Consider the following 12481-nt stretch of genomic DNA (forward strand, 5'->3'; position numbering starts at 1 on the left):
TGTCAGGAAAGGAGCGGAGCCTCTGCAGTTCCATGTCGGTATAGCTTTGGAGACTCCTTCTGCTGTGAAAATAAGGCACTGTTGTCAGCTGCCGGAGTAGGAAGGAGAATAGTTTTGCTTAGAGCCTCTCCCCCAGGAGCACAGATTAGCTGCAGCACCAAGGGGCAGGACAAAGATCCGAAGTCCACAAGACAGTCCACCTCTGAATGGGTCAACAGAAACAAAATTAAGGATTTGAGGTGGCCGAGTCAAAGTCCTGACTTGAATCCCATTGAGATGCTGTGGCAAAACCTTAAATTGGCACTTCATGCTCAAAAACCCTCCAATGTAACCAAATAAAAACAATTCTGCAAAGACGAGCGCGCCAAAATTCCTCCACAGAGATGTAAAAGACTCATCGCAAGTTATCGCAAACGTTTGATTGCAGTTGTTACCACCAAGGCTGGCGCAACCAGTTGTTCGCTTTAGGGGGGCAATTACTTGATCACATGGGCAAAATAGGTTTTGAATTATTCTCATTAAATGGAATGGAATTAAAATAGGTTGGATGATGTGAAACATTTACATGGGACAAATTATCAAAAAATTAGAATTCAAGTAAGGAGCAAATAGTTTTTCAACGCACTGTATAATGTTAGTGCAAAACGTTCGGTGTAAGCACCACTAAAGGAGCGCACCTACTAGTAGTCTCTATAGGCCTGGCTTGGAAATACCTGTAGGTTAAACTACACCCTGGTTTTGGGAGGCCGTTGTGTGACCGATTCTAAAAAAGAGACGCAGTAAAACTCTCCTGAGGTGGTTAGTTAGAAAGAAGGGGATGTGAGGGCCACAAGGGACCTGTGCTCACCAGATGTGGAAGAAAGAAGGCAACTCGGAGGAGCTCAGCGGAACGATGCTGCCGCTACAGTCGCTGTTGTACTCTGGAACCAGCCAGTGGGAGTAACATCTAATGGATAAGGGAACTCCTGGTGGAGTCTACGTAGAAGGGGTTGTTGGTCACAGATGTGAGCAGTTCACTGGTTGTAGCCGCTTTCTGCAGATGTCCGTAGTTCAGAGGGTGATGACACCTTCCTGTGTACAGTCATCAATATACCAGGTGGCCGGTTGGTATCCAGGAGGCCGTCATATGGAGATACATCTGTAAAGACCTGTGCCAGGCAAAATGGCTTGAGTGGATGTCACCAAATGCTAGTGGCAAACTCACAGATACCTGCTGGGGCCCTGTCCACAAAACTCGTCCAAAAACTCCAGAAAATGGCAATGGGAGTTGTAAAAGTTTTTTTACCGCAAGTAAAAAAACCGCGTTGCGGTAAAAAGAAGCAACATGACCCATCTTTCAATCAGTCAGAAAGGGTAAAAAAAACACCTTGACGAGTTTTTGTCAAACCACTGTGCAAAAAACGTCTGGAGCATTTAATGCAGGAGGAATTTTCCTCCTGCAAAAAACACTGTGTGAACACAGCCTACTACCATGTGCAATACTGTCTGCTTGGGCCATGGACTGTATATAAGCCTATCATGTGTGATACTGTCAGTTGGGCCTGATATCCAAGCCTATCATGTGTGATACTGTCCTCTGTATCTAAGCCTATTATGTGTAAGGGGATGTTCACACGCTTAACAAAAAACGTCTGAAAATACGGAGCGGATTTCAGAGAAAACAGTCTCAGATTTTCAGGTGTTTTTGAAGCTGAAAATGACATTTGGAGCTTCTTTTGAGGCTTCTTTTGAGGCGTTTTTTTGAGGCGTTTTTCATAGTGTTCAATGGAAAATCAACTCCAAGAAGTGACATGCTACTTCTTTTTATGGAGCGTCTTTTTACGCTCCGTTTTTTTAAACAGGCGAAAACTACATGCTGTTTTTCCCATTGATTTCAATGGGCAGATGTTTGTAGGCCTTCAGCTTCCGTTTTTTCAGGCGTTTTTCGAGGCGTAAACGCCCCGAAATACGCCTGAAAACACTGCGTGTGAACATACCCTGAGGGTATGTTTACACGTGCACGTCCGTTAGGGTATGTTCACACGCTAGCTGTCATTTACGTGTGAAAAGACAGACTGTTTTCAGGAGAAAACAGCTGCCTCGTTTCACACGTAAAAGCTCCTCCTCGCATTTTGTGAGCCGTCTGAGACGCTCGTAAATCTTGAGCTGTGCTTCATTGAGTTCAATGAAGAACAGCTCAAATTACGTGGCAAAGAAGTGTCCTGCACTTCTTTGCCGAGGCAGTCCATTTACGCGTCGTCGTTTGACAGATGTCAAACGACGACGCGTAAATTACAGGTCGTCTGCACCATACGTCGGCAAACCCATTCAAATGAATGGGCAGATGTTTGCCGACGTATTGTAGCCCTATTTTCAGACGTAAAACGAGGCATAATACGCCTCGTTTACGTCTGAAAATAGGTCGTGTGAACCCAGCCTTACGGCTGAAATTACGGAGCTGTTTTCAGGAGAAAACAGCTCCTGAATTTCTGACGTAATGGCATGTGCAGGCGTTTTTTGCAGCGTCCATTACGGACGTAATTTGAGCTGTTTTTCTATGGAGTCAATGGAAAACGGCTCCAATTACGTACCAAGAAGTGACAGGCACTTCCTTGACGCGGGCGTCTTTTTTACGCGCCGTCTTTTGTCAGCGGTGCGTAAAAAAAAATGACCGTCTGCACAGAACACCGTAAAACCCATTCAAATGAATGGGCAGATGTTTGCCGACGCTTTCAAGCAGTATTTTCGGCCATAATTCCAGGTGTAAAACGCCTGAACTACGTCCGTAAATAGTGCGTGTGAACATACCCTCATACTGTCTGCAGTGAAAACCGCTTTGTCTGCCTCCCATTGTAAATGGGGGGTCAGAGATCGAAACGCCGGAAGAAAAGGCATGTTGCTTCTTTATCCTAAGGACAAGCCATCAATTTCTTATGACTGGCCTGCCCAATGTGATCGGGGTTACTAGCGATAACATTGAAAGTAGGTCCCTGACTAGTAACCCCGGTATCATAGCTAACGCAGGATACTGACACTTTAGGTCCCTACTTTAGCTTTTTCTGGTGCACAGGACCTCCCAGATGCGCCAGAATTATTAATACCTATTGATATTTCTTGTGCATCTCCAGGCCCCGTACGCTACAATAGAAACTATAGTTCATTGGCCTCTATTTTGCGGCGCAGGGGAGAAGACAGACCTCTGCTGTAGGTGAGTATGTGTTTTATTTTTCATACTGCTAACTTTTTTTTTCCGCAGGTTCCACTGGACCATTTGGACTATTTTGGAGATTCATTGGACTACTTTGATGATCTCCTTTTTTTTTTTTTTTTTTTTTTTTTAAATGGTGAAAAAGGGTTTTTAAAACATTTTCTTATGTATCTGTGTTTTTTAATACTCTATTACCGCCTTAGTAATAGCCGTTCTGATTGACAGCGTCCATTACTAAGGCGGGGCTTAGTGTTAGCCAGTAAAAAGGCTAGTACTAACCCCCCCATTATTACCCCAGTAGTACGATCCAGTACCCGATCATTTGAAGTGATGGCCGGCTGGATACTATCAAGCTGGAAAGAGACAAAAACTGTGGCCCTTCCCACCCTGATAATGCTAGGCCACTTTAATGTATCTTGCTGGTTATGAAAAATGGGGGGGACCCCATGTTGTTTTTTAAATAAACAATAGAAACTAGGTGGGTTCCCCAATTTTCATAACCAAACATATACAATAAAGCAGCCGCGGCCTAGCATTACCAGGGTAGAAAGGGTCACAGTTCTTTCTAGCCCGATGATGCCAGCCTGCGGCTGCCCCATTGCCCGGCCATCACTTCAGATGGTCGGGTACTGGATTGTACCCGGCTCTTCCCTGTACCCATGGTGGTGATGGGTACCGGGGTAATAATGGGGGTTATTTGCATCCTTTTTACTGGGTAACACTAAGCCCGGCCTTAGTAATGGATGCTGTCAACCAGACAGTGGCCTTTACTAAGGCGCAATGCAATATAAAACACAGACATTAGAAAAAAAATTGAAATAAAAACTCCACCACGCAGCCCTTTTCATTTTTGTATGTTTTTTAAAAAAAACATAGATTATCGCAATAGTCCAACAAATCTACGACAAAGTCCAAAGGGTCCAGCTACACCTGAAAAAAATAAAATAAATGAGCAATATAAAAAATAAAAAAAACTCACATACAGTATTCTTCCGTCTTCTATTTTCTCCCCTGCGCTGCATCAGAAAATAAAGGTCAATAATTCCCCATCATGTAACTCTGCTACCTGTCAACTCAAAAGTCATCTGTCAGAGGGAAAAAAATTCCCCCGTCGTGTAATTCCCAAGTGACTCTTTCTGGTTTTTCGCCATGGGGACACATTTTTCCCTCTTGTGGATGACTTTTCAGTTGACAGGTAGCAGAGTTACATGGTGGGGTATTATTTTTGTATATGGGGAATTATTTACTATAATTGACCCCAGAAGCTGGCGTAAATGATAGCGGAATAAGGCTCCTGGCTGGCGTAGAGTTCACTCTGTGGGGCGTAACAAGGTAGAGGCCCATACCGGACCCCGGACCTTCCCCCTCTCCAATCAGGCTAAACATTCATTAAGAGACGTTCACCTCCTAATAAGTGTGTCACATCCTGTAAACTCTTTATTAAGGCTGGCGTATAAAACGCCAGTCTTAATAAATCTCGCCACAGAATATCCTTTGGAAAAAAAATGGACATTAAAATTGATCAAAGTTGGAAGCTTCAAATTCAATTGGGGAGGTTTATGAAAAGTAGTGCAGAGGAAAAGTGGAGTCGTTTCCTTCAGTAACCAATCAGATTCCATCTCTCCTATTCCAGAGGATCTTTGGAAACCTAAAATCTGATTGGTGGCTCTGGGCGACTACTGTACTTTTCTTTTGTACTACTTTTCATAAATCTTACCGAATGTGTGCAGACCTCTATTGACCAATGCAAAGAAGTTTTTCCAAAGGACTAAAAACTACTATGGGCAGCCATTTTTGCACTCCTTTGGGCATTGTCACGCAGCTTCTTCACAAACTGGAGAAAAACAAAGCTCCTATCTAGGTAAAGGAAGTATTCACTTTGCAACTTACCGAGTTTGGTGTTTCTGAATGACTAAATTATGATGGTGGATCAGGACCCTATCGGTGACCATAAAGATAGAAAAGATATTTTTAAAAAATGGTCTGTAATACTAACACGCTGATGCTTTAAAAAGGACCTGTCACTGGTCATATAATGTGAACTGGTCTACTGACCTGAATAGCGCTGTCTCCCTGATTCCAGCACTGTTTTTCTTTTTTTCCTGATATAGAGATATGACCCACTGTTGTGTTGGCTCCCTATATGCTAATTTGCTGTAGTTAGCCAAGGGGGTGGGGCTAGCTTCCCTGCCTGTGATACTGACCAACCAGCGCAAGGCAGCTTGAGGGTAGTTCACGCCTTGTTGGCTAACTACAGCATATAGGGAGCCAACACAACAGTGGCCATATTTCTGGAATGTGGGGGTCCAGGAAAAAAAGAAAAACAGCGCTGGAATCAGAGACAGCGCTAATCAGGTCAGTAGACTGGTTCAACTTATATGACCAAGTGACGGGTCCTCTTTAAATTTGGAGAAGAAAAACACTATTAGTTGCAAGATAAAAATGGATTCACATCCACATGTGTGTAATAAATTAAGATGAGTTTTATTTAGTTTTTTTTTATGCATTATAGGTTCCAAAAATAGAATTGATGCCTTAGGAGTCATTTTCTGATTGACATTTCTGTAATATTCCTCATCAGTTGGAGCATGAAAACGGCTCCTCGATTGAGTGCATGATTTGATGTATCGCCATGTCTGCCTTACGGGCAAAACGTTTCCCACATTTTGCACATGAAAATGGCTTCTCCCCTGTGTGGGTCCGCTTATGAGTGACAAGGTATCCTTTACTTGTAAAACATCGCCCACATTCAGAACAGGAGAAAGGTTTCTCCCCTGTGTGTGTCCTCAAGTGATAGATGAGGGCGCCCTTGCAGGTCAAATATTTTCCACACTCCGAACAAGAAAAGGGTTTTGTCTTGGTGTGAATTATTTGATGTTTAACAAGATACGATTTGTACTGAAAACACGTCCCACAATCGGAGCACTGAAATGGGTTCTCTCCTGAGTGAAATTTCAGATGTGTTGCAAGTATAGCTCGATTTGTAAAACATCTTCCACACTCGGGACATGGGAAGAGAATTTCACCAGTGTGGGTACGTTGATGACTTACCAGCTTTGACTTTTGACTGAAACACTTCCCACACACTGAACATACAAAGGGCTTTTCTCCCGTGTGAACTCGGTAATGTCTAACCAGGTCAGATTTACGCATAAACAATTTTCCGCTTCCTGAACAAGAGAAGGGTTTCTCCCCTGTGTGGATTCTTTTATGGACGTTAAGAGACCCGTTTTGGGTAAAACATTTCCCGCATTCAGAGCACTGATACGTGTCACCACTTCCATGGGCTATTCTACCATTATGGGAGTCTGTTATATTGTGAGAAATGGGGTAATGTCCTGGAGAATTGTGTGCGGGCTTGTCATTGTCTATGTTACAATCAGAAGACAACATGAGACATTTCTCCAGTGTATTCTTGATCATGGATCCATCTGCACGAGAAAAATAAAATCTTTAAACATTAAAGTTTACTACAGAAACATCTTACAATAACAAGCAAATATTTCTAAATCACTATTATTGAAAGGATCAAGGCTAAGGCCTCGTTCACATCTGCGTTGGGGTCCCGTTATGACGTTCCGTCGGAGGTTTCCATCAGAACGGGAACAGGATCAGACACAAACTGACGGAAACCAGAGGTTTCCGTTTCCATCGCCATTGATTTCAATGGTGACGGATCCGGTGCCCATGGTTTCCGATTTTCTCTGTTGTGCATCGGACCCGTAGTTTTGCCGGAAGCAATTGCCTAGGCTATTGCGTAATTTGATGCAGAAAATCGGAATCAAAACGGTAGGTAAAGACAGGCAGGTCAAATCCGCACCGTTCTTTTATGCGTTTTTAGGTCGATTTTTACATTTTGCTGCGTTTTTTTTCCAATTTTGTCAGATACAATTGTGAGGCAGAAACACAAGATAAATTGACATGCTGTAGATTATAAAATACGCACCGCAGGGCAACTTATGTGCAGGAAAAATTCTGCTTTGTGTAGATGAGATTAGTTGAAACCTGATTTGCCTTCGCAGGTACTGAATTACGCTGCGGATTTGCTGCAGGAAAACCTGCACGGCAACTCCGCACGTGATACGCAGCGTGTGCATGTCACTGAAGGCTCCTCCTTCCCACCTCTCATATGGCAAATGCATTTTCCTCACTAGTTTACATTGGCAGAGAAGATGGCAGAATACGAGACTGACGCAGGGATTAGACATGGGCAATATGTTCCTCTTTTCTGTATTTAGTGGTTAGTAATCACCTAGACTGGTATCTGTGAGAATGTCCTCCTCTGTATTCTGCCAATCATGCCAGATAAATGTCTCTCCTTCTTCCTCTAGCCCTTCCACCTCTTCAACTTTAATAATAACCAGTTCTTCAGCCTAAAAAAAGAAAGAAATCAAGAAAGACAAAAAATCTAAACGTACAAATCAAACATAATAACGTTCAATATGTGTAGAGGTTCCACAGGTCACAATGTCGTTTCTAAGATATTTGCTATATACCTGATGACTCTGTCGGACATTGTGATTTTTCTCTGGTCTATCCTTGGGGTTCACTGGACTGGCACATCTCCCTGCTGGCCATTTCCTACTGGATCCATCTATAGGAAACACGTGGACAGTGACTGAATACATAGTGTATATTTGATGAAAAGATGGCGGGGTGACAGATAGGTGACCCTCAAAACTGTTCTCTTCTTAAGGGGTTATGCGGGGACCAAAATGTATTAGCGGTGTAGTCTGTGCAGTATGTGAGTACACTCGCTAATATACATTCCGGTCCCCGGTGGCGCGGATTATGAGATTTAATAGATTTTTATAGCGCTGCCGGAGGACCGGAAGTCTAGTTGCAGTGTCTTCTTTGATGACGATATGACTCTTCGTCATGTGACCGGCCCCGCTTTACTCCATGTACAAGCAGGAGAAATAGAACAGCGATTACATAGAGTACAACGGGCTCAGTCACATGACAAAGAATCGTCATCAAAGAAGGGGACCGGAATGTATATTAGCGAATGTACTCACATACTGCAGGGATAATCATTTTTTGACCCCGCATAACCCCTATAATGGAAGTCTCCTCTTACCCGGTGATGTGCGGTTCCGGTGTTCCTCCATCATGACGTCCTTGTACAGATCCCTCTTACCCGGTGATGTGCGGTTCCGGTGGTCCTCCATCATGACGTCCCTGTACAGATCCCTCTTACCCGGTGATGTGAGGGGCCGGTGGTCCTCCACCATGACGTCCTTGTACAGATCCCTCTTACCCGGTGATGTGCGGTTCCGGTGGTCCTCCATCATGACGTCCTTGTACAGATCCCTCTTACCCGGTGATGGGGTCTGGTGGTCCTCCATCATGACGTCCCTGCACAGATCCCTCTTACCCGGTGATGTGAGGGGCCGGTGGTCCTCCGCCATGACGTCCTTGTACAGATCCTTGTGTCCTTCTATATACTCCCACTCTTCCATGGAGAAATAGACGGTGACATCCTGACACCTTATAGGAACCTGACACACAATGAGACAGTCATCATCCCGACACCTTCATAGCGTCACTATATAATGTCCCAGCATTCCCGGTAGTCCTCACCTCTCCGGTCAGCAGATGAATGATCTTGTTGGTGAGGTCTAGGATCTTCTGCTCATGTATCAGTGAGTGAGGTAGAGGTCCTGTGATGGGGCTGTGGGTCCTGCTCCCTCCTCCTGACACACGGGAACGGCCGCCGGAGGTCACACCCTCATCACATGTTTTCTTCAGGACAGCGTAGTCCTGTGTATGGGGAGACACTGATACATGTCCCGATACACATTCTTTCAATCCCTCATACTCGTAGTATATTAATATAGATTAGAGAGACGTCATGTGACATAACTCCCAGAATCCCTCACCTCTCCCGTTAGCAGGTAGATGATCTCCAGGGTGAGGTTTAGTATTCTCTCATTCTTATGACGGATTCCTTTACCCATCATGATGACACAATTAATGGACCTAATATAAACACAATCGGGCAACCATCTACAGAAAGAGAAAAAAGTCATTTCAAGCCTGAACCAACAATTTTCTATCTGCTCCCCCCTCTAGTAGTAAGCGCACATTCACACCGGGCAGTATTTTTTGTGCAGTTTTGCCATGAGTGCCACAAAATCTGCATTTAATTCCATGCCGATATGCCATGATGCAGTGAAGATACCCGAAAGCTTGTGTCCAGCTTGGCCGTCCGCCGTTTCCCCAGTAGTTACAGAAGCACCCCTCCACCCTCCCAATAGTCACAGCAGGCCCCCCACTCCCTCCACCCTCCCAATAGTCACAGCAGGCCCCCACTCCCTCCACCCTCCCAATAGTCACAGCAGGCCCCCCACTCCCTCCACCCTCCCAATAGTCACAGCAGGCCCCCCACTCCCTCCCAATAGTCACAGCAGGCCCCCCACTCCCTCCACCCTCCCAATAGTCACAGCAGGCCCCCACTCCCCCCAGCTCTTCTTCTTCTCAGTAGTCACAGCCACGATGCATACCCCTCCGCTGCGTGCACTCGGCCCCGCAGGAGCGGTCTGTGATCAACTTCAGCCCCGGGACCAGATTGGGGCCCCCAGCTGCTGAGTGTATAAAGTGCAGGGAGCGGAACCAGGTCGCCAGAGAATGGGATTTGTCCTGCGAACACACAGGAAAGTACACAAAATATTAGTTCTGGAAGCCGCAGGGAATCCCACCACCCGAAAAAAACACACCAAATTGTGGTGCAGGGTTATCAGGCAAAAATGTCCGCTGCAGAAAATCTAAAAAAAAAACAAACAGTTTATACTTACCCTCCGGCGTTGTCATGGCGACACGTCTCCCTCTTCTATGCGTAGCCCGGCCTCCTGGGATGACGCTGTAGTCCATGTGACCGCTGCATCCTTTGATTGGCTGCTGCAGCCACATGGGTTGAAACGTTATCCCAGGAGGCCGGGCTACGCTCAGAAGACGGAGACGTGTCGCCATGACAACGCCGGAGGGTAAGTATAAACTGTTTTCTTCATTTTAACTCAAAAACCTTTTTTCTCATTTGCGATATTTGCGGTGGAATCGCATGGTTTCCGCAGCAACGCATGGCTCATCTTCCCTTTAAATTCAATGGGGAAAACCTGCACCAGAAAAGCAGCGATTCCGCAGCATAAATTGGCAAACTACGGCTTAAAAACGCACCGCCGGTCAGTCTATGAAGGGTTTTCGGTGGATTTGTTCTCTCATCCACTTTGCTGCTAATGTAATTTGCCGCGGTCTCTCCGCAGTATTGACGCTACGTGTGAACTGACCCCAATTCTCTAACAAGCGCGTGGCTCCCAAGTGTCCTGGATTTTAGGCCCGATACTTCCTTCTAGAGGAAACACTGTGGTTGTCCCGGTTACGAGGGCACTGTGGCTGTCACAATTGTGGGGAAAATATGGCTGTCACTGTTATGGGGGAACTGTGGATGTCACTGAGCTATTACTATTATGGGGCACTGTGTCTGATATGGGAGCACTCTGTACATTACTTATGTGAGGACACCGTTACTGTCATTGTTATGGGGGCTCTGTGGCTGTTACCATGGCTATTACTGTCATTGTTATGGGGGCTCTGTGGCTGTACCATGGCTATTACTGTCATTGTTATGGGGGCTCTGTGGCTGTACCATGGCTATTACTGTCATTGTTATGGGGGCTCTGTGGCCGTACCATGGCTATTACTGTCATTGTGATGGGGGCTCTGTGGCTGTACCATGGCTATTACTGTCATTGTTATGGGGGCTCTGTGGCTGTACCATGGCTATTACTGTCATTGTGATGGGGGCTCTGTGGCTGTACCATGGCTATTACTGTCATTGTTATGGGGGCTCTGTGGCTGTACCATGGCTATTACTGTCATTGTTATGGGGGCTCTGTGGCTGTACCATGGCTATTACTGTCATTGTTATGGGGGCTCTGTGGCTGTACCATGGCTATTACTGTCATTGTTATGGGGGCTCTGTGGCTGTACCATGGTCATTACTGTCATTGTTATGGGGGCTCTGTGGCTGTACCATGGCTATTACTGTCATTGTTATGGGGGCTCTGTGGCTGTACCATGGCTATTACTGTCATTGTTATGGGGGCTCTGTGGCTGTACCATGGCTATTACGGTCATTGTTATGGGGGCTCTGTGGCTGTACCATGGCTATTACTGTCATTGTTATGGGGGCTCTGTGGCTGTACCATTGCTATTACTGTCATTGTTATGGGGGCTCTGTGGCTGTACCATGGCTATTAATGTCATTGTTATGGGGGCTCTGTGGCTGTACCATTGCTATTACTGTCATTGTTATGGGGGCTCTGTGGCTGTACCATGGCTATTACTGTCATTGTTATGGGGGCTCTGTGGCTGTACCATGGCTATTACTGTCATTGTTATGGGGGCTCTGTGGCTGTACCATGGCTATTACTGTCATTGTTATGGGGGCTCTGTGGCTGTACCATGGCTATTACTGTCATTGTGATGGGGGCTCTGTGGCTGTACCATGGCTATTACTGTCATTGTTATGGGGGCTCTGTGGCTGTACCATGGCTATTACTGTCATTGTTATGGGGGCTCTGTGGCTGTACCATGGCTATTACTGTCACTGTTATAGGGGCTCTGTGGCTGTACCATGGCTATTACTGTCATTGTTATGGGGGCTCTGTGGCTGTACCATGGCTATTACTGTCACTGTTATAGGGGCTCTGTGGCTGTACCATGGCTATTACTGTCATTGTTATGGGGGCTCTGTGGCTGTACCATGGCTATTACTGTCATTGTTATGGGGGCTCTGTGGCTGTACCATGGCTATTACTGTCAATGTTATGGGGGCTCTGTGGCTGTACCATGGTCATTACTGTCATTGTTATGGGGGCTCTGTGGCTGTACCATGGCTATTACTGTCATTGTTATGGGGGCTCTGTGGCTGTACCATGGCTATTACTGTCATTGTTATGGGGGCTCTGTGGCTGTACCATGGCTATTACTGTCATTGTTATGGGGGCTCTGTGGCTGTACCATGGTCATTACTGTCATTGTTATGGGGGCTCTGTGGCTGTACCATGGCTATTACTGTCATTGTTATGGGGGCTCTGTGGCTGTACCATGGCTATTACTGTCATTGTTATGGGGGCTCTGTGGCTGTACCATGGCCATTACTGTCATTGTTATGGGGGCTCTGTGGCTGTACCATGGCTATTACTGTCACTGTTATGGGGGCTCTGTGGCTGTACCATGGCTATTACTGTCATTGTTATGGGGGCTCTGTGGCTGTACCATGGCTATTACTGT

The 12481-nt window shown here is 45.7% G+C and overlaps 2 protein-coding genes across 2 annotated transcripts; both read right to left on the reverse strand.

The window, feature by feature from the left end:
• Nucleotides 1-5659: 5659 nt before the first annotated feature.
• Nucleotides 5660-6657, reverse strand: LOC142728730 (uncharacterized). The gene has a single exon (XM_075849115.1). It carries the CDS (start codon nucleotides 6608-6610, stop codon nucleotides 5765-5767), a length of 846 nt encoding a protein of 281 aa, XP_075705230.1. The 5' UTR covers nucleotides 6611-6657; the 3' UTR covers nucleotides 5660-5764.
• Nucleotides 6658-7428: 771 nt separating this feature from the next.
• Nucleotides 7429-9430, reverse strand: LOC142728741 (uncharacterized). The gene is made up of 4 exons (XM_075849123.1): nucleotides 8771-9430; nucleotides 8268-8688; nucleotides 7684-7781; nucleotides 7429-7560 (listed from the first exon to the last, which is right to left on the reverse strand). Exons 2-4 carry the CDS (start codon nucleotides 8647-8649, stop codon nucleotides 7429-7431), a joined length of 612 nt encoding a protein of 203 aa, XP_075705238.1. The 5' UTR covers nucleotides 8650-8688; nucleotides 8771-9430.
• Nucleotides 9431-12481: the final 3051 nt, after the last annotated feature.

The sequence above is a fragment of the Rhinoderma darwinii genome, unplaced genomic scaffold, assembly GCF_050947455.1.
Source record: "Rhinoderma darwinii isolate aRhiDar2 unplaced genomic scaffold, aRhiDar2.hap1 Scaffold_689, whole genome shotgun sequence".
In the NCBI taxonomy this organism is placed as follows: domain Eukaryota; kingdom Metazoa; phylum Chordata; class Amphibia; order Anura; family Rhinodermatidae; genus Rhinoderma; species Rhinoderma darwinii.